We start from the raw sequence: 22,858 nt of genomic DNA on the forward strand, positions 1-22,858 counted from the left end.
TTGATTTTTTTTACAGCATCAAAATCAGACTTTGAATTTGAAAAACCAACAGTGGAAAAAAAAAATTCAATGTAAAAAAATTCAACTTCCAAAAAAAAAATCAGTGTAAAAAATTCAACTTAAAAAAAAATTCATAGGAAAAAAATTCCAAAAATTCAGTGGAAAAAAATTCAACTTCAAAAAATTCATTGGAAAAAAATTCAGTGGAAAAAAATTCAACTTCCAAAAATTCAGTGGAAAAAAATTCAGTGGAAAAAAATTCAACTTCAAAAAAATTCAGTGGAAAAAAATTCAACTTCCAAAAATTCAGTGGAAAAAAATCAACTTAAAAAAATTCAACAAAGAGCTGTCTGGGCGCAGCTGGGTGTTTTGACTCCACCGACTGGAGTCAAAACAGGATATGAGTTTCCTACGGGCATATCTGACTGTTATAGCGGTTCCTCTTTAGTAACAGAGTGCAGCTCTGGCTCAGGGCACCAACAAAGTATTGCCTAACCCCACCCTAATGGCAGGTGTAACACCAACTTCTGTCGCCCGTAACATTTTTTTTATCCAATTACTATTTTCCATCTGCACTTCTTTAATTGCTGATGTTGGATTTCAGAATCAGGTTCCGTAAAAGTCCAAAATAAAAAAAAAATAGATGAAAACAAATTGACACAAAGTCAAAAAAGTTTGTGCTTTATAAACTTGACTTGTACCACTCTTTTTTGTGATAATCACAGCTATTAAATTATGTGCCCTGACTGTGATATGTAAACATATTAAGTTCTTTAATAGTATTTGAAAAAAATATATAAAATTTGTGACTATTATTTAAAAAAAACTGTTTTTTATATTTGTAGCTGTTTAAAACTAAAGTCCGTGAACGCAACACCCGTCAGAATCTCCGAAGTCATTGATTTATAACTCCGTAGTAACATGTATGTATTTTCCAAGTGACGTTCAATAAAATTTGCTTTTATAGTTGTACAGATAATTGTTATTTTAGTCGTCGCAGTCTACAAATATGAAATATTAATTTAACGGGACGTTTAACAGTGAGTGTCTATCCTTGTTGTTTATGAAGAATAATAATGGGCGGCTGAAACTTTTCATTTTCACAAGTTAGTTTTTTTGTTGCTTTTTTGTGCTTTTTTTTTCCCCAATGAGTGGAATTTAAGAATAAAGTGTGAAGTTGTGTAACTTGACGCTTAAATCCATTACCCGCTTCCCCATGCTGAGGACCCGGAGCAGCCCGGTGACATCATTAAAAACATGTTCCTTCCGTCCGACGCTGTGTGGAGCTGCTTCGTTGGTCCGAACGCGAACTGCCAGCGAAACCAGGAGACAAAAGCAACAAAGTGAACCCCCCTCCGGATCAATCAAATGTGTCATATTTAACCGTTTAGGAGCCGAAACCCTGTGATCCCACCGTCATACTTTAACAGTAAGTATGCCGGGCTCGTAATAAATGTCTGAAGAGGCCATAATGCGTGCGGGACGTCGTGGTGAGTGATTCTGTGATTCGGATCCCGTGTGGTTCCAGCACGGCTGGGTTCTGCCTCGCCAGGTTAGCTTGTATGTCCTGTGTGTGGCCTAGCTGGCAGCTAACCAGCTAGCAGCTAACAAGCTAGCAGCTAACCAGCTGGCAGCTAACCAGCTAGCAGCTAACCAACTAGCTGGCAGCTAACCAGCTAGCAGTCGCGGTGTGGTCCGAAATTTACCAAACGCCTTTCGCAGTCCACGTTGATATTAACGGAGCAGCTATATGATGTATCACAGTTGCTAACATTTCTTCTACAAATCCACTTGCCAGAAGTTTTTTTTTTTACCTGTGTGGCGTTTTTTTTGTGTGTTTATTAGCTTTGCGGCTAACACCAGTCAGCATCAGGATAGCCACCGAGGTGTTTACTGGTGATGCAGCCTTAACTGTCACGAATTATGTTATTATAAGGTGGACTGTGCGGTGGGATGTGGGCAGCACACGTTTTATTATCAAAGCAGAGTTTGTTTATTGTGGTTAAGTGAAAACCAGTCGTGTGGGCGGTCATTTAAAGCGGTGTGTTGGGTGAAGATGAGGGCTAGTGGCTATTTTCTGCTGTCCTCTCGCATCTTCCTGACTAGCACGTAAAAGCCAAACCCGGAAAACTGTCCGTCAGCGCACACTTAGGAAACTACCATTTTAATTTAGAAACGCATTAAATAACCTTATTATACGACTGTTTTAAGTCTGCTACACATACACAGCTACAGTGAGGTGAATTACCGGCTGCTTCCAATATTTGTTTCCGTTTGTTTTAGTATTAAATACGAGTTGGACCGGTTTGCGTGTACCTTTAGCTCATGTCGTTTGACCAGGTATATCTCGCATGTTCTCTGTTTGCCCATACTATGAATTAATAATGAAACGCACTGTTAACAGCCCCATTATGTATGGCACATGTGTGGTGCTATATTTGCTGGTATTAACATGAAGATAATTATATAAAAAAGGTAGAAATCTTGGAATTTAGACTGAAAATAGTTTGCATATTCGCCCAGTAACCTGTTTAATGTGAGCACATTGCTAAGACTGATGTAACAGAACCTTATAACCTTGTTATAAAGGCTTATTTTATGTATGTGTTAAATGTATTGGATTTCAGGCGGACCCAATAACCCAAGCCACTTGCTTGGGTTAGCAGATCGTTTTGATAATTTTGTTTGTGGTCAGTAAGATCCGGTTGTTACAACATGTGGGTTTGTTCTTGACTCTGAATGTTGTTTCAGCTGCTGTTTATTCAGTGTTTTTATGTCTGTGTTTGAGAGTTTACTCCCTCTGTGCCTTTTTTGTTGTTGTTGTTTTTATACTTTTATGAGGCTTCTTGTGGTGCTTGTTTTTAGGATTATACATCAAAAGCTTAACTCTGGTCATGGTGTGAAAATAAACCACAACAATTACACATTGTGAAATGCTGCCTATAAGTTTTGTCCTTGTAGGAACAAAGTTAGGCAAATGTAGAATCAAACTTTTTTTTTTTTTACAAAGAATTACCTATTTTCTAATTTCAGTGATTACATTGCTTTTTAGATTTTGTTTTTCTGTGTTTCAGTGTAATGTAGACATTTCTATACAATAATATACTTTGGAATGCATTGTTTTTATAATACGAAGGCGTACACAGGTCCAATTTAATTGAGTTACATCAACATTTAATTTCCCTCTGGCATAAAGTATTTTTGAATTGAATAAAGATGTATTATTGACCTGGTGACCCATAAATATTTTGACATCCTTGTGCTGTTTTTAAATGGGGTAATGATGTCAGAACACCTTGCAACAAATATCCTTGATTTGTTGCTTTTGGGTAGAAAAGTTCAAATCCAGCCTCACACTCGTCTCTTAACTGTGTTCATATTTATTCTTATAAGCACAATTGTTCCAGTAAATAGGAATAGGAGGTATAGGATTTTAGATTTGGGACGATTGTATAATATAAAAGCTATGAAGCCATTTTTGTGGGCCAAGGGCTTACAAAAGGTTGTGTAAGTTAATTTTTCCCCAAGTACTGGAAGGACTGGCTGAACCTGCACCTGTAAATGAGATGGCATAGCTATGCAGACACTAACGTTGTGCAGAGGTGGTGCTTCTGCACCTTAGAAATCCAGAAGTAGGTTTATTTCAGCAAGTTTCTCAAATGAAAACCTGATTTTTGTAAGCACTGATGGTGAAACATCTAATTAAAGATGGATTTTACAGCATGTTTTGACCCAACCTCACGTCGGAGCATCTTAGCTTTTCACCCGCTCTACGGAATCTTGTTATCTGTTTTGCATAATTCAAAAATCTTATCTGATCCGTGTCATTCGTCTGCAGGTGGTGTGCAGAGAAGTGGGACGACTTCGAGTTCTAAATGGAGAAGGATAAGCAGGCTCTCTGTGTCCCGGACTGCAACGCGCACATCACAACACCCGCTTGAGAGCCGCTGTATGGATGCCTACACCCTGAAAAAGAAGTGACTCCCACCTAACGACGCAGACCTGTCTATTACACAGAAACCCTTGGGTTGCTGCCATGGATGGGGAGGAAGAGTTTTCTCACATGAGCGGGGATATGGTTCGTGAATCTAATGGCTCCATGGAAAGTAAAAGAAGAGAAGCGAAAGGGACCTGCCTGACCATTGAGGGGCAGGACGGTTACGTGTTCAAATCCTACAGCATCAACCCTCACGATGCTGCCGACACAAGGTCGCCCGCTTGCTCCTCAACACTGGATAAAGACTCCCCCCCCTGTTTCCATTTATCTTCTCAGGACGACAGACAGCTGGAGTTGGATGATACGTGCATCACTGGTCCAGCTTCTCCCAGCGCCGACATTGAGGGAAACGCGGAGAGCGAGCAGTACGAAAACGGCAACGAGTCGAGCGAACATGTCAACGATATCGAGGATGCAAACGGGATGGAAGAGGAAACGCAGGATGATGAAAGCCTACCGTTTGGTAGCTCAATTGGCCCTTTTGTAACTAAAGACGGTGACGATTACAGTAATTTACTAAGTGGATACACGAGCACCCTTTATGATGTTGCCATGGACGCCGTCACTCAGAGTCTTCTGTCGTCTATGAGGAGTCACGCGAACCCGAGGAAAAAATCTCCCGCGTGGAATCATTTCTGCATATCGCCTCGAGACAGTACCAAAGCAATCTGTTTATACTGCATGAAAGAGTTCAGTCGGGGCAAGAACGAAAAAGACCTCAGCACGAGTTGCTTAATGAGGCATGTAAGAAGGGCTCACCCCACTGTGCTTTTGCAAGACGGAGCAGACACCTCCTCAAATAACCTGCCTCTCTCTTTTGCCTCATCTTTGATACCTCCCTCCCCAAACTCACCAAAAAACGGAGACTTGAATAACAGCATTCTGACTTCTGCCTCCAAGAACACTTCGCCGTCCACCTCCTCAGCAGAAAACTCAGACCCGTCATCCAAAGAAGTGTTGCCCAAAGTCGAACCAAAACTCAACCCGCTCGCCAACGCGGACGCTTTTTGCAGCATGCTCTCATCCTCACATTCCAGCGAGAACAACGTCGTTGAAGACGTGTCGGACGGGGCGCCCGAGCGCCTTCCAGGGACCCCGAAAGGCTCCAGCTCCCGTCGCAGGTCAGCCGTGTGGAAGCACTTCTACCTGTCGCCGGCGGATAATTCCAAAGCAGTATGCATCCATTGCATGAACGAATTCAGTAGGGGGAAAAATGGAAAGGATCTAGGGACTAGCTGCCTAATTCGTCATATGTGGAGGGCCCACAAAGAAGTTGTGATTGAGGAAAACGGACAGGGCAATCACATTCCCCCACCATATACAAACCCCCCCTCCCTGTTGTCCCGCATACAGCTGCAGGATTCACCAGAAGTTAGAAAAGAGTCGCCCCTCCTTCCATCCTCACCGGAAACCATATCGGATGAACTACCCCAAAGCATGGAGGACAGCATGGATATTAAGCAGGAATGTGAGGAAATGATGCACCTCTCAGGGCAGGACTCCTTCCTCAACCTGGCCCTCAAAGCTCAGGGGGAGGATACGCCCCTGACGTCCTCGCCCTGCGACCTCTTCGAGGGCCCGAGCCTCGATAACGATCATTCAGTTTTTCAGCAAAACAAAAAGATCATGAAACGGGTGAAATCTGAGGTGTGGCACCATTTCATAGTGTCCCCGGTCGACCAGTTAAAAGCACTGTGCCGTTACTGTCCGTGTGTCATTAGTCGGGGGAAGCGGGGCGACTTTGGAACGAGCTGCCTGATGAGGCACCTCATGAGACGCCACCCGGACGTTCTCAAAAACCAAAAAAGCACAGACGACAAGGAACTGTCCCCTCATCCCTTCTCCAACCTCCCCACCACCACGGATGCAGTTTCAGCCAAAGAAACTGAGAGCCCTGCCACTGAGAAAAAACCACAAACCCTGCCTGTTTTCAGCAAAAAGACGTCAAAACTGTGGAACCATTTCTCCATTTCGCCCGACGACCCTACGAAGGTGGTTTGTTTGCACTGTAGCCGCACAATTAGCAGAGGCAAAAAGACTACGAACCTCGGCACCAGCTGCCTCTTCAGGCACATGCAGAGGTTTCACGGACACGTTCTCGAAAGCAACACAATCTCAGGTGATGCGCCGTCTGCTGGAATTCGTGTGAAACAAGAAGTCATGGAGACTTCCGTGTATGAAACTGAGCAACACTGTGAGAGGTTTGACGAACACCACCCGGTTGCCAAAAAAATAACCAAACTTATTGCAGAAATGCTCGCACTGGATCTTCAGCCATCAGCTTTGGTGGAGAACGCTGGACTGAACAGACTGCTCGAGTACCTCCAGCCTCAGTATTCTTTGCCACCTTCTTCTTACTTTACCAGCACTGCCATACCAGACATGTACGAAAGGGTGAAGGATGTCGTGCTGACCCATCTGAAAGAGGCTGAAGGAGGCGTTGTCCACTTCACGACGAGTATTTGGGTCAGCAGCCAGACGAGGGAATACCTGACCCTTACTGCCCACTGGGCAACATACGAGTCCAGCGTCAGACCCCACGGTCAAGACTTTCACTGTTCCGCTCTCCTAAGTGTCTCACAAATAGACTGTGATCAAGATATGCATGACATCCCAAAGCAGCTGGAGTACCTGTGGGACTCGTGGATCACCTCGTCAGGGCTGAAAAGGGGCTTCACTGTGACGGATAGTACCACCATCAGACACACCCTGGAGGAGCATGGCCACGCCACCATGCAGTGCTTTGGACACACCATAGACCTCATCGTAAGCGAAGCCATAAAAAGCCAGAGGATGGTTCAGAACCTTCTGAGCATTGCGCGGAAGATCTGCGAACGCGTGCACCGCTCGGCGCAGGCGAAGGAGAAGCTGGCCGAGCTGCAGAGGGTCCACCTGCTGCCGGAGAACCAGCTGATTCAGGACGTTCCGTCCAAGTGGAGGACCTCCTTTTTCATGCTGGAGCGGCTGGTGGAGCAGAAAAACGCCATCGACGAGCTGTCGATCGAGTGCAACTTCAGGGAAATGATCAGCTGCGACCAGTGGGAGGTGATGCTGTCGGTCTGCAACGCACTGAAACCTTTCGAAGTGGCCTGCAGGGAGATGAGCAACCGCACTGCCACCCTGGGACAAGTGATACCACTCATCCACATCCTCAACAGGAAGATAGACCTGCTGTTCGACGAGACCGTGGGCATCGACAACATGCTCAAGTCTCTACAAGAAGCCATGGTGAGCAGGATGTCTGCCACTCTGCGGGACCCCCGATACGCCTGGGCGACCATGTTGGACCCGAGATACAAAACGTCATTGTTCACGGAGGAAGAAGCCGAGCAATGTAAACTGGATCTGATCCAAGAGCTGGAGTTGTCCTCTTCTACCTCAGTAAAGTCTCAGCTGCCCAACGGCTGCGGCGAGGCTCCAGTTTCATCCAGCGCCTCCCCCCCAAAACAGGGCAACCTCTGGTCCTTGATGGCCGACGTCAGGCAGGTGAAAGTCGAGGAGAAGCCAAAGTCCTCAGAGGCGGCGGTGCTGGAGTACCTTGAGGAAGACATTCTGGATCAAAGCTGTGACCCCCTCGACTATTGGAACCTGAAAAAGTTACTGTGGCCCCATCTTGCCAAAGTAGCCGCCCGTTACGTGGGTTGCCCTCCCAGCATCGTCCCAGCAGAGACACTGTTCAGCACTGCTAGTGTTAACTGTGCCCTAAATCAGCCCAGGCCCATGCTGGACAACATGGAGGGCCTGCTGTTCCTTAAGGTGAACCTCCCTTTGATTTATTTTCAGTACTGATGATCATAAAGCATTAACTTGAAAACCCTTCTATCAAGGACCAAGTTGCATAGCTGTGAAACGGGAGGTGTTCTGTTGAGCATAATGTAAAATATCAATTTATACACTGATTTCTCTCAATGCAAAGGCCAGATTGAGCTTTTATTGTATTGTGTACTACTGTTAAACACTTTGGAGCTGTTGTAATGAAACGTTTCAGTAAGAAGTGTATCAGGGAGGGAGGGTTTTTTAGCTGTAGGGGTTGGTGATAATGTGTTTGCTTGTAAACGGATGTTTTCTTGGTTTCTGTCTACTCTCTCCTTGTGCCTTATCCAAAACTACTTCAGGTCAAAATGCTGTAAATATTACTGAAATTGTGCAGATCATGTCAGGACGCTTCTGTCTCTCTCTTTTCCTTCTTCCCATCTTCTTTTTGTTTAATGGATTGAAAATAGATGCAGAGTTTTTTTGTTTATTTTTCCTTAATGAAAAACATGGCCCAAAAATAAATGCTGTGACTGAAAGATGTTTTAAGTTAATGTTATTTAATTTTCATTGTGAATTTGTGGCTCACGGTACTGTCACCTAGAAATAGACCTTTTCTTTTTTTTTTTTTTACTTGCTGAAATGTTTTAATAAGACCATGTATATTATTGCTGTATTTTCAGAACGAGGGGGGTTGTTTGGAATATACATTTTGTCTCTTAAGCACAATTTTAAGTTTATGTCCAGGGGATTAAATTATGGGTTTATTATTGATTAAAACAATTGTACTGTACATTTTTATATGAAATGACTTCTGAACCTAATTTGATAAATGTTTTAGAATTGAGACTGGATTCATGCAAATTTTGTCGTCATTTGTAAATAAAGGTTTTCCTTATACAAAGCGGAGCGTTTTTTTCCCCTAATAGTCTTTTATTGTACAAAACGTAGAGCCTTGAAGCATTTACATGCAAGATTCCAGATTATTTCAGGTTTAAAAAGTGTTCCCATTTGACTAATTTATTCATTAAAGCTACCTGTAGCACATACAGTTTGTATTCTGATGTAAACAACAACATCCATCTGCTGGAACAGCACATTTCAGATGATAAATATTGGAATGTGACAGCCAGAGAAATCCGTCCCGATCCCTCCTTGTGTACTGCTTTTAACAGCAGCGTTACCTTCGGTCTTCCATTAAGGTTTGTCTTGCAGCAGTCTGTTAGTCTTTCTTTCCATGAGCACAGTTTTGCTCTCTAAGTGCACGCTAACGGGAGGGAAGGGAAGCAGGTTGAAGGCGATGCTGCTGTAAGCTTCGATGAACACCAGAGGCTGATGAGAGTCCCGGAGCTGCTGGATCCGGGTGGCGTTGGCCTCCATCAGCAGGTGCGAGTACATTTTAATCTCAGGACTCCAGGGACTCAAGTCTTCTCGTTTGTCGTATCTGTTGGGTTAAAAATAGCGAATGAAAGCGTTACAAAACTTTAAATAATAGGGGGCATGCGGAGATGAAAAGAAAAGCCACTGACCTCCAGTTTCTGTTTTGCTCTAAGAAACGTGAGACTCCTGTTTCAGCGGCAAAGGTGTCGATATGGACTGAAACCTCTGAGGAAACAAAGCATGGTTTTTGAGAACTGGTGTGTGTACAGCACAGTCCAACTCTTGAACCACCTTTCTTTCCTTTGCTTTATGAAGTAAATATAAAGCTAAACTTAATTTAAATCTTTTAAAGTGGTCTTGAGCAATAGTTCTACAGGATTTCTAAAGTTTTTCTTTGGATATTTGCTGCTTTTTTCACTCCTTTTCAGTCCACTCCTTGTTGGTTCAGACAGACTGTGGTGAGATCACTCTTTAACGACGTCTGGATGAAAAACACCGGTTTGAAACATGCTTTTATCGTAGAGTATTAATCTTAAATAATATTTAAGTACGGGAGTCAAGTCTGCAAACTATGAGGCTGTTTGGTCAGTGAATCATATTACATCTCAGAGCTAAATCAGATTAAGTGTTCCTGGCCCAAAAATCAAGTAATGACAAGAGTTTATATCACATGCATATGATGAACTGGTTGGTGCTTTCCAAATACAGCTGATACATATTATACAGCACTGTGCACAAGGCTGGAGCCCCCCATCATTTCTTTATGATATTATTTTCTGTAAACATATAAAGTAGCCTTCAGCAACAGTTCTCCAAACTTTCTGAAGGTTTTTTAGTTCTTTAAACATTTTCTGCTTGTTTTAAGCCACTTAACTCTGAGCTATGAACCATTCAGGCAGGAAAAAGGCTCCTAACTCAAGGGATGAACCAGTGTTGTGTCCACACAGAACAGACAACTTAGCAAAGAAGCCGCTTTAAATTTAGATCTTTAGGCACTTTGTTCCCAGCAGCCTGTCACAGAGACACATCATTTTTCCCATTTCTTTAGCTGCATGTGTGAAAAACAGCAAAGATAACACAGTGTGACAGACAGAAAACAGGATTTCTGCAGCAACAAGGTGATTCCCAAAGAGCTGTCAGCTGAAAACCAAAGAAGAGCTTTGGGATGTCCTTCAAGAAGCCTGGAGAACTATTCCTGAAGACTCCTTAAAGAAAGGACAGAAAGCTCGTCTGAGAGGGTTCAGGCTGTGTTGAAGCTCCTTAGAATTATATAAAGTCTGTTTTTTGCCTGATATATTTCTGTTTTTATTTCAATAAACTGCTGCACCTCTCTCCTTTTTTCCTGTAAATATACAGAGAAATGAGGGTTGGCTTAAGGCTGCGGCTACACGAAAACGTTTTTCACTGTAAACGATACTTTTTCTTATCGTTTCGCTGTCGCGGCCACACGGAGCCGGCGTTCCCACTACCCCAAAACGATAGTTTTTGAAAACGGGTTCCAGAGTGGGAAAGTTTGAAAACGGCCTCGTTTCGTTTCCATTGTTACAGCTAAAACGTTTTTGCGTCAGTCAAACGTTGACGCTGTGAGCCAATTTTAACACTTCTCTATTGTCTCACAGCGTGGCGTGACACAGTGGCGTGTGTACTGCATCGTTTCATCGTTTTCATCCGTTTTCGTCTGGACCTGAGTCTTTACAGCAGCGCGTTTCCGTGTGGTCGCAAGAATTTTCGTACCCGTTTTAAAAAAAAAACTTGTTTCGTTTTCGTGTAGCTGTAGCCTAAGACTGCTGCACAGCCCATAAAGTCAGTTCACTGGGATCTTCCTGCAGATACAAACGAGCTGGGAGTGATTCTGACCTGCTGTGGCTGGCAACAGCCTGTGTAGCTCCTGCATTCCTCTGCCTCCAGGGTAGTTGTGGTGAGAAACGTAGAGACAAATGCTAGAGTACATCATGTTGATCAGCAGCTGGCCAAACACGATTGCAGAACCCAGCTTGTACATCCAAGACTTCTGGTAGTTGCACAATCTGAAGCACACAGGAGGGAAAAAGAGGAAAAGATCAATTTGCTCCTCTTCCAGTGCTCATTTTTACTCTAAATGTCATATTGAGATTTGATGTTTCCACTTACATGAAAGAACAGCCACGTGCTGCCACCAAACTGAGAACTGGGAAAGTGTATATGATGAAACGCAGCTCCTTGTGGGGCATCAGTGAATAGAGGAGAATGAAGCCGACGGTGGGAAGGAGCAGCAGCCTCATTCGCCTGTCGAGAAGGCCGAGGGGCACAAAGAGCAGCGTGCAGCCCAGGGCCCGAGGTACCGCCGAGTAAAAGTACCACAGGAAGGGAGAGGTTTAATGGAGAAAGGAGTCAAAGAGAAGTAAAGACTGGATACATTGGACAGGCAGCTCGACTTTTAAAGCCAATTTCAGACAGCAAAACATAAAAATAAATGTCTTTTTTTCCACTGAAAGGATATTCCCCAGTTGGAGCTTTTATTAAGAATCGTGTTGTACCACAACACCTGCCCCTCAGGCCACAGAAGCTTCCTCCAAAAGACGGTGTCAACAGCCACTGTCAGAGCTGCAGAACACGGAAAGCCGCAGCCATCTTATTGCATGGATCAGTGGAGGCATCCATCATTCATAGTGAAGATATTATTCAGAGTACATACTGTAAACTCAAGCACTAACCCAGGGACAAGACACCAGCAGGGGCAGCATAGTAAAGCAGCCGCAGCACTCCCAGCTTCCTGCTCAGCAGCGACATCAGCAGCATGAGACCCAGGAAGATGCAGAGCTCCGACCGGAACACAATGATGCCCAAAGCGGAGAGCCCAATGAACCGGCCGTGCTTCTGAGCCATCCACGAAGTGACCGCTATGAGAACTGGGAACACATGTTTAAGGACAAACATAAGACAAAAGCACAACAAATTCAATCCATAATAGTCACGATCAACACATCTTACCGATTGGCAGTGCAAACACATTTGGGAGCGTCCTCGTGCTGTAGAACATAAGATGAAACTGGGACGCACAGATCAGGGAGAAAAGACCCGCAACAGTGGAGCCAAACTGCTTCCTCACCTCTCTCTGCATGTGCCACAAGGCACCGACGACACATAACCCCAGGGAAGCTCGGACTGCACAAAAACAACACATTAAACATCTGCTTTAAGTGTCCACAGATAAAGCAAAACTTACTCTGACGCATCAGTGAGTTGCATCTCATCTCTTGGTTTTATCTACCTATAAGCTGAGCGTAGAATTTTGGTGCATCAAGCAGAGAGGACAGAAAAACAACAGGGGAGCAAAGTGTGGCGAGGAACAGGGGGCCAAGAAAGGTACGAGGCACCACACCGGGGAATGCATGATGGTCATACTGAAAGACAGGAGAAGCATTTTACTGCCTCGCAACACGAGAACATCACAGAGGACACAACTTTTTTACCAAAAAACTGGATGCAAACACAAAATTTTAATTGGTACAAATATATATTTCTCTTTAAACGTCAGAAAACATGTAAAGCATGAGGGCAATATCCACAAGTATCATAATGTGGGTGGCAAATATTTATCTGGGTCGCTGTAATGTATTAAATCTACATTTAACAGAATTGTATTGCCATTAACCCTCTTTGGGAACGTTATAAATATCAATTCTCAAAGTAACCGAGCTGCTAAAACTGTGAATCTTTGAATCTTTAATGTTACGGGCTTGTTTTTGTTTGTATATGATTTGTACTCAGTTATTTAATGTGCACTAGCTTCCGAGCACATCAACTAGCTGCATGTAACACCTGCTTACCTCGTCAAAGTCAAGTCTGTGATACAAAATATCGTGTGTCGCTTGTAAATTAAAACTTTCTTCAACTTTAGTAAACGGACAAACTAATAAATGCAACAGAGCCACAGAAATTAAAAGAAGCAGAAGTGGCAGACCCCAAACACTCCTCTTTTCAGCCATGACAGCCGAAGAAACTCTTTTCACTTCCGGTCAACACCGGAAGTGAACTTAACGGTACGTTTCAAAGGTTTCAAATAGTAAGATTTTATCTTTATTTTACAATAAACGGCGTTGATACTTTAAAAATTCAACCAAACACTCAACACGAAATGAAAAACTCAATAATTTTGCATGTAGCTGTTTTGCTTCTTGAATTTTCCACGTGAGGACGGGTTATATGTCCCGAGCGTGGCGGCCTAGGATTGGCTATTTACTTGATTGACAGGCGCCACAGCCAATCATTACAAGCCACAATCAGACTAAGAGGCTGACGCGGAAAACTAGAACCACAACCATTTTTTTTCCATCAACCGGCATGTAAATATTACTGTACTGCGCTTTGCATAAATAATGCTATCTTTGATTTAATGTTGAGAACAGTTAGTTTGGTTGTCTCCGACCGTTGCAGCTCTTTAGTTTTAGTTGAAAGCTTGCTTCCGGGTGCCTCTTGATATGAAAGTGTGACTGAATTTGTCTACTGAGATGCTGTCCACTGGTCCAGAGCTGCGGCTTCTCCGGCTATTGTCCTGTTTTGCTGTTCTTTTACTTTTTCACGTCGGCGACGCGAAGAGGGACTTAAAAAGTGCCTGCACCACCTGCCAGCAAATCACTGACAACTTCAGCAAGGTGAGAGCGTTTCCAACCTTCTCACCCTAATATTATATCTATCCTGCTCCATTTAAGGGCACCAATCCACAAGTCAGTAACTAAATTCAGTGTTTTCTGTGTCTTTCTGTGCAAGTTTGACTCTGGTTTTGTGTCTTTAGGGCTTTGACAGAACAGTGAAGCAGAACTTTGGTGGAGGCAACACCGCCTGGGAGGAGAGGAAACTGTCCAAGTATGAGACAAGGTGACCTGGCTCGTCCTGTCCAGTCCAAACTTCGGGTCAACCTGCCACAGAGCGCTGTTTGCTTTGTGCCACGGCTTATCACAATTTAAAAAGAGCTCCATGCATGCGTTTGGCAAAAAAAGTAGCAGAGATTTGCACACACATAGTCACCTCAGATATCACCCGTTTCCTGTTGTTCTGTCATGTCTTCCCTTTGGCTTCTGTGTCCTCACAAGTGTCTGTCCTCCATCTTTGTGTGCAGTGAGATCCGGCTGGTGGAGATCCTGGAGGGGCTGTGTGAAAGCAGCAGCTTTGAATGCAACCACATGGTAGAAGAACACGAGGAGCATTTTGAGACTTGGTGGTTCAAGAGGTGGGACGTTGTCAAAATTAACCTGACCTTGTGTTACAGTTAAAGACGCAGAGTTTGATTATCAAAGGGACAGTTCGCCTCTTCTGACATGAAGCTGTGTAACATCCCATATCAGCAGCATCATTTCTGAACATCTTCTTACCCCCTGCTGCGTCCTGTGAGCAGAGTTCCAGCCTCGTTTTGGTGTTGATGAAGCTAGTTGGCTGGGGTTTAAAAAATAAAGCGTTTTGCTTCTCAAAACAATATGCGTTCAAAAGAGTAATACATTTGCATCACAAAATCATCCGTCCAGAAAGTCAGACCTCACAATCGCTTGGTCCTATTTTCTCTCCCTTCGTATCACTGCCTGCTGTGCAGACCGAGCAGCAAACAGCGTAACAGGCGCGGCTGTCGGCAGGTGGCTGAACGCAGTGATATGAAGGGAGGCAAAAATACCGCCAAGCGATGTGAGGTCTGACTTTTTCCTGGAGAACCATTTTGTGATGCAAATGTATTACTCTGTTGAACGCATATTGTTCTGAGAAGCAAAACGCTTTATTTTTTAAACCCCAGCCAACTAGCCGGACTACCTTCATCAACACCAAAACGAGGCTGGAACTCTGCTCACAGGACGCAGCAGGGGGTAAGAAGATGTTCAGAAATGATGTTGCTGATATGGGATGTCACACAGCTTCATGTCAGAAGAGGCGAACTATCCCTTTAATGAGCCCATGTTGAATAAGATGTTCCACTTAAAGCCAGTTATTTACATTTCTCACTGACCTTTGCCAGACAACTTGCAGTTGTGATGCAACTTTTACACAATCAGGATTCTGAATGTTGTCAGATGCCGCTCAGAATGATTTGTGTCATATGTGGTGAACCTCGTCTCTTCCTGGTTTGTTTCCTGTTGAAACGCAGGAAATCGAAACATCCTGATCTGCATAAATGGTTCTGCATAGACACCATCAAAGTATGCTGTCCGACGGGAACATTTGGACCCGACTGTAACGGTGAGGAAAGTGTCTTGATACACAGAAAAATGTTCCAGTTACAGTTTAACTAGTAAAAAGTGAAGACTTCACATGAGCAAATCCACCTATTTTCAGCCCGAGTGAGTGACTTAATTCTCTCTTTTTCTCTCTGAAGCCTGTGTGGGAGGCTCCGAGAGACCTTGTCACGGAAACGGGATGTGCGACGGTGACGGGTCGCGCGCAGGGGACGGGAAGTGCACCTGCGACCACGGTTATAAAGGAGACTTCTGTTTAGACTGCACCGACGGCCATTTCAGCGAAGTGAGGAACGACACCTTCTCTTTGTGCACAGGTAAAACAGCAGCTGCTGACGTATCCTCACTACAGAAACCAACAGGAAGGGAGATGATTGAGTAAATCTGTGGGGCTTCACATCCTCCAACAGAATGCCACTCGTCCTGCAAGACCTGCACTGGGGGAACCAATCAGGACTGTGACGAGTGCAAGGAGGGCTGGGAGGAGGATGACCAAGAGGCTTGTGTCGGTAGGACGAACACGCTGCCTGTAGCCGTGATGTGAATCCTGACAAACTAGTTTACATGTAAACCTTTTAAAGGTAGTAGAGAGCTAAAACAAAGATTATCGATCCACCCAAGTCTGTAAAATGATGTACGATGGGAATGATTTTTATGGATTTTAGAGTGGAAATAACTCAGTTAAAGTCGTGATTTGATACTAAATTATAATGTGCTGTGCATGAAATCTGAGCCATCCCCTCATTTATTTACGTATTACACTGAAAACACATCAGCTCTTCCCCTAATTTCTCTGTATATTTACAGGAAAAAAGGAGAGAAAGTGTTGAAACTATTTCTGAAGATCACTTAAGCTGCTTGGATGCAAAATATAAAGAAATAAGAGGCATCTCATGACCAAAATGCTTCAAAAACCACATAAAATACTTAATATGGCTGTCACAATCATACAAATGTAGTTGGAAATTAATTGTTATACAAGAAATTATAATTAAATGTCTGTTTCTGTTCATTTCAGGCCACTATTGGGGGTAAATTAATGTAAAAAAAAAATCAAATCATTTTTTGTTGCTCGTCTGACTCCAAATCTGAGGGAATTTTATTCCTGTTTCCTGATATAAAGTCCTGTTTTTCACATTCACTGGAGGAGAATGTGTGACAGGCTGCTGGGAACAAAGTGCCTAAAGATCTAAAATTAAAACGGCTTCTTTGCTAAGTTATCTGTTCAGTGTGGACACAGCACTGGTTCATCCCTTGAGTTAGGAGCCTTTTTCCTGCCTGAATGGTTCACAGGTCAGAGTTAAGTGGCTTAAAACAAGCAGAAAATGTTTAAAGAACAACTGAAAAACCTTCAGAAAGTCTGGAGAACTGTTGCTGAAGGCTACTTTATATGTTTACAGAAAATAATATCATAAAGAAATGACGGGGGGCTCCAGCCTTGTGCACAGTGCTGTATAAAATGTATCAGCTGTATTTGGAAAGCACCAACCAGTTCATCATATGCATGTGATATAAACTCTTGTCATTACTTGATTTTTATCAAGATCTCACCGCACTCTGATGTATTCCAGATGTGAACGAGTGCTCTGAAGACCCTTCGCCGTGCAAAGAGAATCAATACTGCCTCAACACTGAAGGCTCCTACTCCTGCAAGGGTAACGAGACGCATACGAGACGTCACATCTCACACTTACAGGGTCCAGAATTGGATAAGAACTTATTGTGCATGTGTGCGTTTGTCCCTGACAGTTTGTGACAAAGCGTGCGCCGGCTGCACAGGACCAGGTGCTGAGAAGTGCCAGGCTTGTGCCAGTGGGTACGAAGAGGCCGAGGGCACCTGTACAGGTAGGGTGGATGAGTAAATGGTCTCAAAAAGCACTTGCATCCCATGAGATCGTCCCCTCTGATTTGACTAGATTTGCGACGATGTATAGAAGGAACTGTAGTGTGGAAATGTTTCCGTCTTAACCCAAAATGTGCCCCAGGTTTAGTTGGACAGATGTGCATCGTGGATGTTAAATCGCATGAAATGAGACATTCCAACACTTGACTTTTATAAAATTATTCAGGCGAGGACTTTATGAGCATTATCGGTGATTCATCCCTTTAAAGTTCACATCATGGCTGCCGTGGTTTATGATGACAGGCGAGGAAAAAGAAGGCCAGAAAGCAAGATATGCATGATACAGAGTTCCAATCTGAGGGGAGTAAAGGGGAACAGAGGGTTGCACTGACCTTCCATCCTTCAGAGAAGATATCACAAGCTGTAATCCAAGGCTTATTTTCCACCACGTTATTTATTTTCAGTGGTTTCTCCAACAATCCTGCAATGAACAGAAAAGAAAAAACAATTTTTTTTTCCCTCGTTAGTTTGATCAGTAAGTGATCCACCCAGCTAAAAACCTTGAAATGAAGCCACGGTGTCTGTTTGTTTTTTTAAATGAAGAAAGTCCTCATTCAGGCTGATGAAACATTCACCACCAGATGTCACCAAATCCTTCACAACACTCTTACAACCGAGCATCATTTGGGGTGTGAAGAAAGCACATATTACATACTGATCGATCAGACAGTATGCAGAGCGTTTACCCACAATGCATTTCGCTCCTGCCCGAGCCGAAATCAGCCGGCCTGAAGCTGATTTCCCTTAAGCTCTAAACTCTGTAAACTTTAGCAACATTTGAAACATTTTCAGGTGAGAAAGTAGTCGTTTAGATCCCCAACGTGTTGAAAACCTGACAAAATACCGGCTGTTTACAATTTTGTTTCCACGAATTCGGCGCTACTAAAGCTAGCCGCAGTGAGCAACCCACTTCCGGTTATTTTCACAAAATAAAATACCCGTTGCCTTTTATCATAGGGAAAGCCATTACCATACAATTGGTGCTTTTGTTTTGAAAACAGGAAGTGAACCTACCCTCGTTGTAGCTAGCTTGAAACTGCCGTTTTGACAGGAAATGACGATCGGCGACGTCACGTTACGTTGCATCTTGGGTAGTTTGAGTATAAGTAGTAACCTCATGATGCATACCCAACATTTCGGAGAATCTAGTATGCATCCGGGAACTTCTCGCTTACTCAAACTCGCATACTAACTCAGAAAGTTAGTAGGAGTAGTAGGAGAAGTATGCGTTTTCGAACACAGATGTCTGCTTGGCTTTTCCAGATATCGATGAGTGCTCTCAGGCGGAGCCGGCGTGCACAAAGGAGCACCAGCGGTGTGTCAACAATAAAGGCAGCTACGTCTGCATCTGCTCCGCCGGCTACGAGGAACAAGATGGCGAGTGTGTTCAAACCCAAGGTGAGCGTCGCTGCTCGTATTTACCCAGATCTAAACTATCTGCATTACTGACGCATGCTCTCTTTATGTTAGATTCAGCAGAGGAGTTGGAAGCATCCCAGGTGATCACAACAGCACACGGGGAACTTTGATGCCAAAACTGCGACCAGCAGGAGCAACGCCCTCGTTAAACCGTGGACCACATGCACTTAGGACACCAGCTGCTCTCAAAATCCATCAAGTCGGTGTGAAAGGACAGAAAACGGGACATTTTATGCTCTTTTTTTGATGTTGTATGGTTTTAGAAATTCAAATAGTTTCAATAAAGGTGAATTATGTTAAAAAGTTTTGGTTGCAATGCTCTCAGATGACCACACGATGGCACTGTCGCCCTTTGAATCACTTTGGACACTCAAGCCTCCATCTGTGAACGATGGTGATTGTGACAGAAATTGATCCAGAGAGGACGACATGGTGTTTCTCACAGTTTTAATATCTTAATTCCCCCTCGTGTTTCTGTTTTTTTTTTTTCTGACGGCTGCAGTATTCTGTGACTTCATATCTGCATGTTCAAGATTGGGCAACTTTCACCCTGATTGATCTGCTAATTTTTGATGTGGAAGCTTCTTTTTTTTTTCTTTTTTTGGTTCATAACATTTTTGTAACCCAGGTCTGACTTTGCAGTAAGGCGTCGTAGCTTCCTGTGAGGTGATGTCAGTTGTTTTGACTCCACGAGCCTGCTTAAGGGGGAGAAACAGCTAGTTGAGACCTGTCTGAGCTGGTGGTGAGGCAGCTGAGATGCAGTCAAACCACAGCACCCCCCCTCACACACATTGTTCCACTCTGGATGCGTTTTCCAGGGAGGATGAGCAGAGGTTGCTTCTCCCATTTCCATAATCTTATGTACATCTTTTTAAAAGCCGTCTTTCCTGACCTGATGAAACAGAAGATACAAATCACATGTCTTTATAAGCCCAATAAACACCAGACAAGGAGGAAAAGCCTCTGAGGTATTAATCTTATCAGCAGCTGTGTTATTTTGTAAGAGACTGGTAAGATGTGAGTCAGCATAATGGATTATACAGGAGTTGGTGTAACTAATACTGATGCTACAACACCCATCTTGGTGAATTTAGCCTTTAACAGATCCATATTTCATATATTTCATCCCCTGAAAACAGTTTGTCCTCCACTGCTTCAGTCGGGGCTGAAGTGGGGAAAGTTTAGGGATCACGTTGCAGCACACTGATGCAGAGTGATGGGGAGCGGTGAGTAATCACAACAGATTCACTGGGCTTTTCTTATTGGCTGCACGCAGAGGCAACGCAGCAGCGGAGATTTCAAGATTCAGTCTGGAGTAAACTCGTTTGTGCACCCGCCTTATCTGCCTGACACGCAAAGTGGAGCCACACGAGGTTTAATTGGGCTGCAAATGAACAGAAATAATAACTATTCTGTGTTAAAAGTGGCTGATTGTACTGTACAGCACATCCCTGCAGGAGGTGAGCCAGTCAAACAGCTTCGTTTCATGGCTATGTCACATGTTGCTGTGAAACCGGGCTGGTTTGGTGATTGGTTCAGACCATGGAGCTGCATGGCGTACAGCTACAAAGGTGTAAAAATGTCACCCACTTCTTAATAGTTGCATTTAAATACCTTAACAATTAAAGCCCAGCGTTTATGGATGCAGTGACTATTTGTCTATGAAAATAATAGAAAAAACCTTTGACTTAAAGGTGACCAAACTAAAAATAAACATGCCGGTTTCTGGTTTATGCAGTACAAAAAGGTCCAAAACGTCAAAAAAATGTAGTTCGTCATGGATTTATTCCAAGTTTGCAGGTAAAACCAAACATGGCAGCGTCACAGGATCCCTTCCTGCCTCTCCTGCTCTGATTCCCGCACTTTTCTGCCTGATTGCCTCACCGGTTCACCCACTGATTGACTGACGACTGGTAAAAACAAACATGTGACCACCCATGTGTGTCCAGAGCTCCCTAAAACCCATGCATTTATGTGTGAAACACCCATTTCCACAAACAAAAAAATAATTAAATTAATTACTAACCAATTTATCCTAAACAACTAAAATGAAACAAAAATACTAATTATCAACCAAAAAATGAGCAAATAATAGAAAATAAATATAAATTCTAAGACTTAACTAAAAATAGAGAAATAGCTCCTACAATGGGACTTAAATGCGATCTAGGAAACACACTGTGGTTCTGTTTCATCACCTCATGGGTCTTATCTGCTGAGCGAATGCAACGAAAGAACCCATAAAGGTGCGTTGTCCTTCAGAGAGCTCGAACTCCTCGGTCCGAACTTTACATCCAATCTCCTGCCACTGAAATACTGAGAAAGAAAGAAAAGTTGGATTTCTCCTTAGTAAACAGACCTTTGGACAAAGCTTTTGCATCATCTGCCTAAGCTCAGATCTATTCATGCAAGAAGCAGGCTGAAACGCTTATTTTGCTTCAGTTTGGTCTGTAACACCAACAGCTGATGTTTGCAGGTTATTATTATGAAAGTGTAAAGATGAATGATCCTGAAACCCCTTCAGACCCTGCGTCCATTGGAATGGACATATTTCTGTCTCTAAACCAATAAATACTCTGTAATTGAATGATGCCAGCAGTGCTGGTTACTGACTGGATCCTGATTATCCAATCACAATCATTTGATGACTTTGAGCTCTGAGAGAGTGACGGACATCAGACAGGACGAGCATGGCTGCAGAGAGGGAAGAGTAAGGCCCATTTTCAATCAAAAATATCAATTTATGTTCATGCTGGCCAAATAAATTTGCTCTCAGTGTAATTGTAACAGTTACAAGTGATAATATTTAAAGTTATTTTGAATATATATCATATATAAATATGTCAGGTCAGGTCCTCTCAGTCTTTAGGCCAGTTCAAATCCGGACTGAAAACACATCTCTTTTCCCTGGCCTTCCACTAGCTGAAATGGAGTTCACCTTGGCTTGCTACTTTTATTGTTACTGTTACTGTTATTGTTATTTTATTGCTAATTTTATCTCAAATTTTATTTTTATCTGTGATGAAGCCATTCTTATTGCTTTTATTGATGACTCTCTTGTGATGCAGTTGCTGTTGTGAAGCACTTTGGTCAGCTGAGGCTGTTTTAATGTGCTATACAAATAAATTTTGAATTTGAATTTGAATATCATTAATTCATAGGATTTTTTCAAAGTTTGATGTCCATTGCAATGGACATCAGGAGTTGGGCGGGTTCAGCTAACACTCACATGTTTAGTGTCAGTGTATAAAGAAACAAAATACCTGTAAGCTTTTCATTTTCATACAGTTTACTAAAGGAAAAACAGATTTTTCAGATAATCTTAACTACAGTCACACATCTATTGTGATCATGTGTCAGATTGAATCATTTCTGTATCTTCTTGCAGGTTTTCCTGCTGATGACCTCACTGCTGTTCCCTGCCAAGCTGTGACACCCCATCAAGTTCATGTGCATCTTAAAAACTGTACACAGACTGAAAACCATGCAAACATCCACTCCCAGATGTTTAGCTCATACCTGATTGGTTACCATGTGGAAAAACTTTTCCTTATGTTTTTATGACATTTTACGCCCATTTTGTCGTGGCGTCCATTGGAATGGACATGAAAAAATACTATTAAAAACATGAGTTACCAATTTTTATTTTTTTTGCACTTTGTTTTTATGTTGGAGAGGAGTCACAATCAGTTTGAAGCAAAAATAAATGCAGGTCTGTAGCTTTCAAACAGGGAGGCCTTAAAAAAGAGCAGGGAAACAGGAGCTAAATAATGTGCCTGTATTATAATATATATGAGGAAATGCAGAATGAGACTTTATTCTGGTAAACTCAACATGAAAATCATCTTACAGCCTTGTTGATGATCTTAATTCTTTATGAAGCGTACACATTAAAACGTCCCTCAGTGATCTGGTGTTTCACATGTGCACATGTGTGCATGTGTCCTCCTTTGAATTCAACATTTAGCATCTCTTAACTTTAAGAAAAAGGTTGTAGAAAGGAGGACGCCTTCATTTCTTTAAAGAAAGAGGGGGATCAAAGTCACCTCACTGTCTCCTCTCATTCCTGACGGCTGTAGGAGATCAGAGGCCACGAGCCTAATCTCATCACACTGTTATGCAGGCTCACATGCACACCTGCACACATGCACACCTGCCTGAGAGATGGGCGCTGGCTTTAAGATCAAACAGAGGTGGGTAACATCAGTC

At 43.1% G+C, this 22,858-nt stretch overlaps 3 protein-coding genes across 5 annotated transcripts; 2 read left to right on the top strand and 1 right to left on the bottom strand.

Annotated features, from left to right (window-relative positions):
* Positions 1-1,282: 1,282 nt before the first annotated feature.
* zbed4 (zinc finger, BED-type containing 4) lies at positions 1,283-8,659 on the top strand. Of its 3 annotated transcripts, none has more exons than XM_075471327.1 (2): positions 1,283-1,490; positions 3,839-8,659. In XM_075471327.1, exon 2 carries the CDS (start codon positions 4,037-4,039, stop codon positions 7,784-7,786), a length of 3,750 nt encoding a protein of 1,249 aa, XP_075327442.1. In that variant the 5' UTR covers positions 1,283-1,490; positions 3,839-4,036; the 3' UTR covers positions 7,787-8,659. The 3 variants fall into 3 exon arrangements, with proteins under 3 accessions (XP_075327442.1, XP_075327441.1, XP_075327446.1); XM_075471326.1 differs by having other exon boundaries at positions 1,283-1,429; XM_075471331.1 differs by lacking the exon at positions 1,283-1,490 and adding an exon at positions 1,509-1,552.
* On the bottom strand, positions 8,649-13,106 carry alg12 (ALG12 alpha-1,6-mannosyltransferase). The gene is made up of 9 exons (XM_075471332.1): positions 12,940-13,106; positions 12,381-12,513; positions 12,101-12,274; positions 11,824-12,018; positions 11,609-11,713; positions 11,261-11,483; positions 10,988-11,157; positions 9,280-9,355; positions 8,649-9,194 (listed from the first exon to the last, which is right to left on the bottom strand). Exons 1-9 carry the CDS (start codon positions 13,096-13,098, stop codon positions 8,948-8,950), a joined length of 1,482 nt encoding a protein of 493 aa, XP_075327447.1. The 5' UTR covers positions 13,099-13,106; the 3' UTR covers positions 8,649-8,947.
* A 312-nt stretch (positions 13,107-13,418) lies between these two features.
* creld2 (CRELD disulfide isomerase 2) lies at positions 13,419-18,952 on the top strand. Its single transcript, XM_075472453.1, has 10 exons — positions 13,419-13,764; positions 13,905-13,987; positions 14,229-14,339; positions 15,240-15,331; positions 15,468-15,644; positions 15,738-15,836; positions 16,899-16,982; positions 17,077-17,172; positions 18,494-18,628; positions 18,701-18,952. The coding sequence occupies exons 1-10, from the start codon at positions 13,621-13,623 to the stop codon at positions 18,757-18,759; spliced, it is 1,080 nt and encodes a 359-aa protein (XP_075328568.1). The 5' UTR covers positions 13,419-13,620; the 3' UTR covers positions 18,760-18,952.
* Positions 18,953-22,858: the final 3,906 nt, after the last annotated feature.

The sequence above is a fragment of the Odontesthes bonariensis genome, chromosome 8, assembly GCF_027942865.1.
Source record: "Odontesthes bonariensis isolate fOdoBon6 chromosome 8, fOdoBon6.hap1, whole genome shotgun sequence".
NCBI classification, from domain to species: Eukaryota; Metazoa; Chordata; class Actinopteri; order Atheriniformes; family Atherinopsidae; genus Odontesthes; species Odontesthes bonariensis.

Coding starts and splice junctions, on each gene's coding strand:
- zbed4 (XM_075471327.1), top strand. CDS start 4,037: ATGGATGGGGAGGAAGAGTTTTCTCACATGAGCGGGGATATGGTTCGT.
- alg12 (XM_075471332.1), bottom strand. CDS start 13,098: ATGGCTGAAAAGAGGAGTGTTTGGGGTCTGCCACTTCTGCTTCTTTTA. Junction 12,019..12,100: donor TGTGTTTGCACTGCCAATCG/GTAAGATGTGTT, acceptor ATGTGTTCCCAG/TTCTCATAGCGGTCACTTCG. Junction 11,158..11,260: donor GCACGTGGCTGTTCTTTCAT/GTAAGTGGAAAC, acceptor TGTGTGCTTCAG/ATTGTGCAACTACCAGAAGT.
- creld2 (XM_075472453.1), top strand. CDS start 13,621: ATGCTGTCCACTGGTCCAGAGCTGCGGCTTCTCCGGCTATTGTCCTGT. Junction 14,340..15,239: donor GAGACTTGGTGGTTCAAGAG/GTGGGACGTTGT, acceptor GTTGAAACGCAG/GAAATCGAAACATCCTGATC. Junction 18,629..18,700: donor CGAGTGTGTTCAAACCCAAG/GTGAGCGTCGCT, acceptor TCTTTATGTTAG/ATTCAGCAGAGGAGTTGGAA.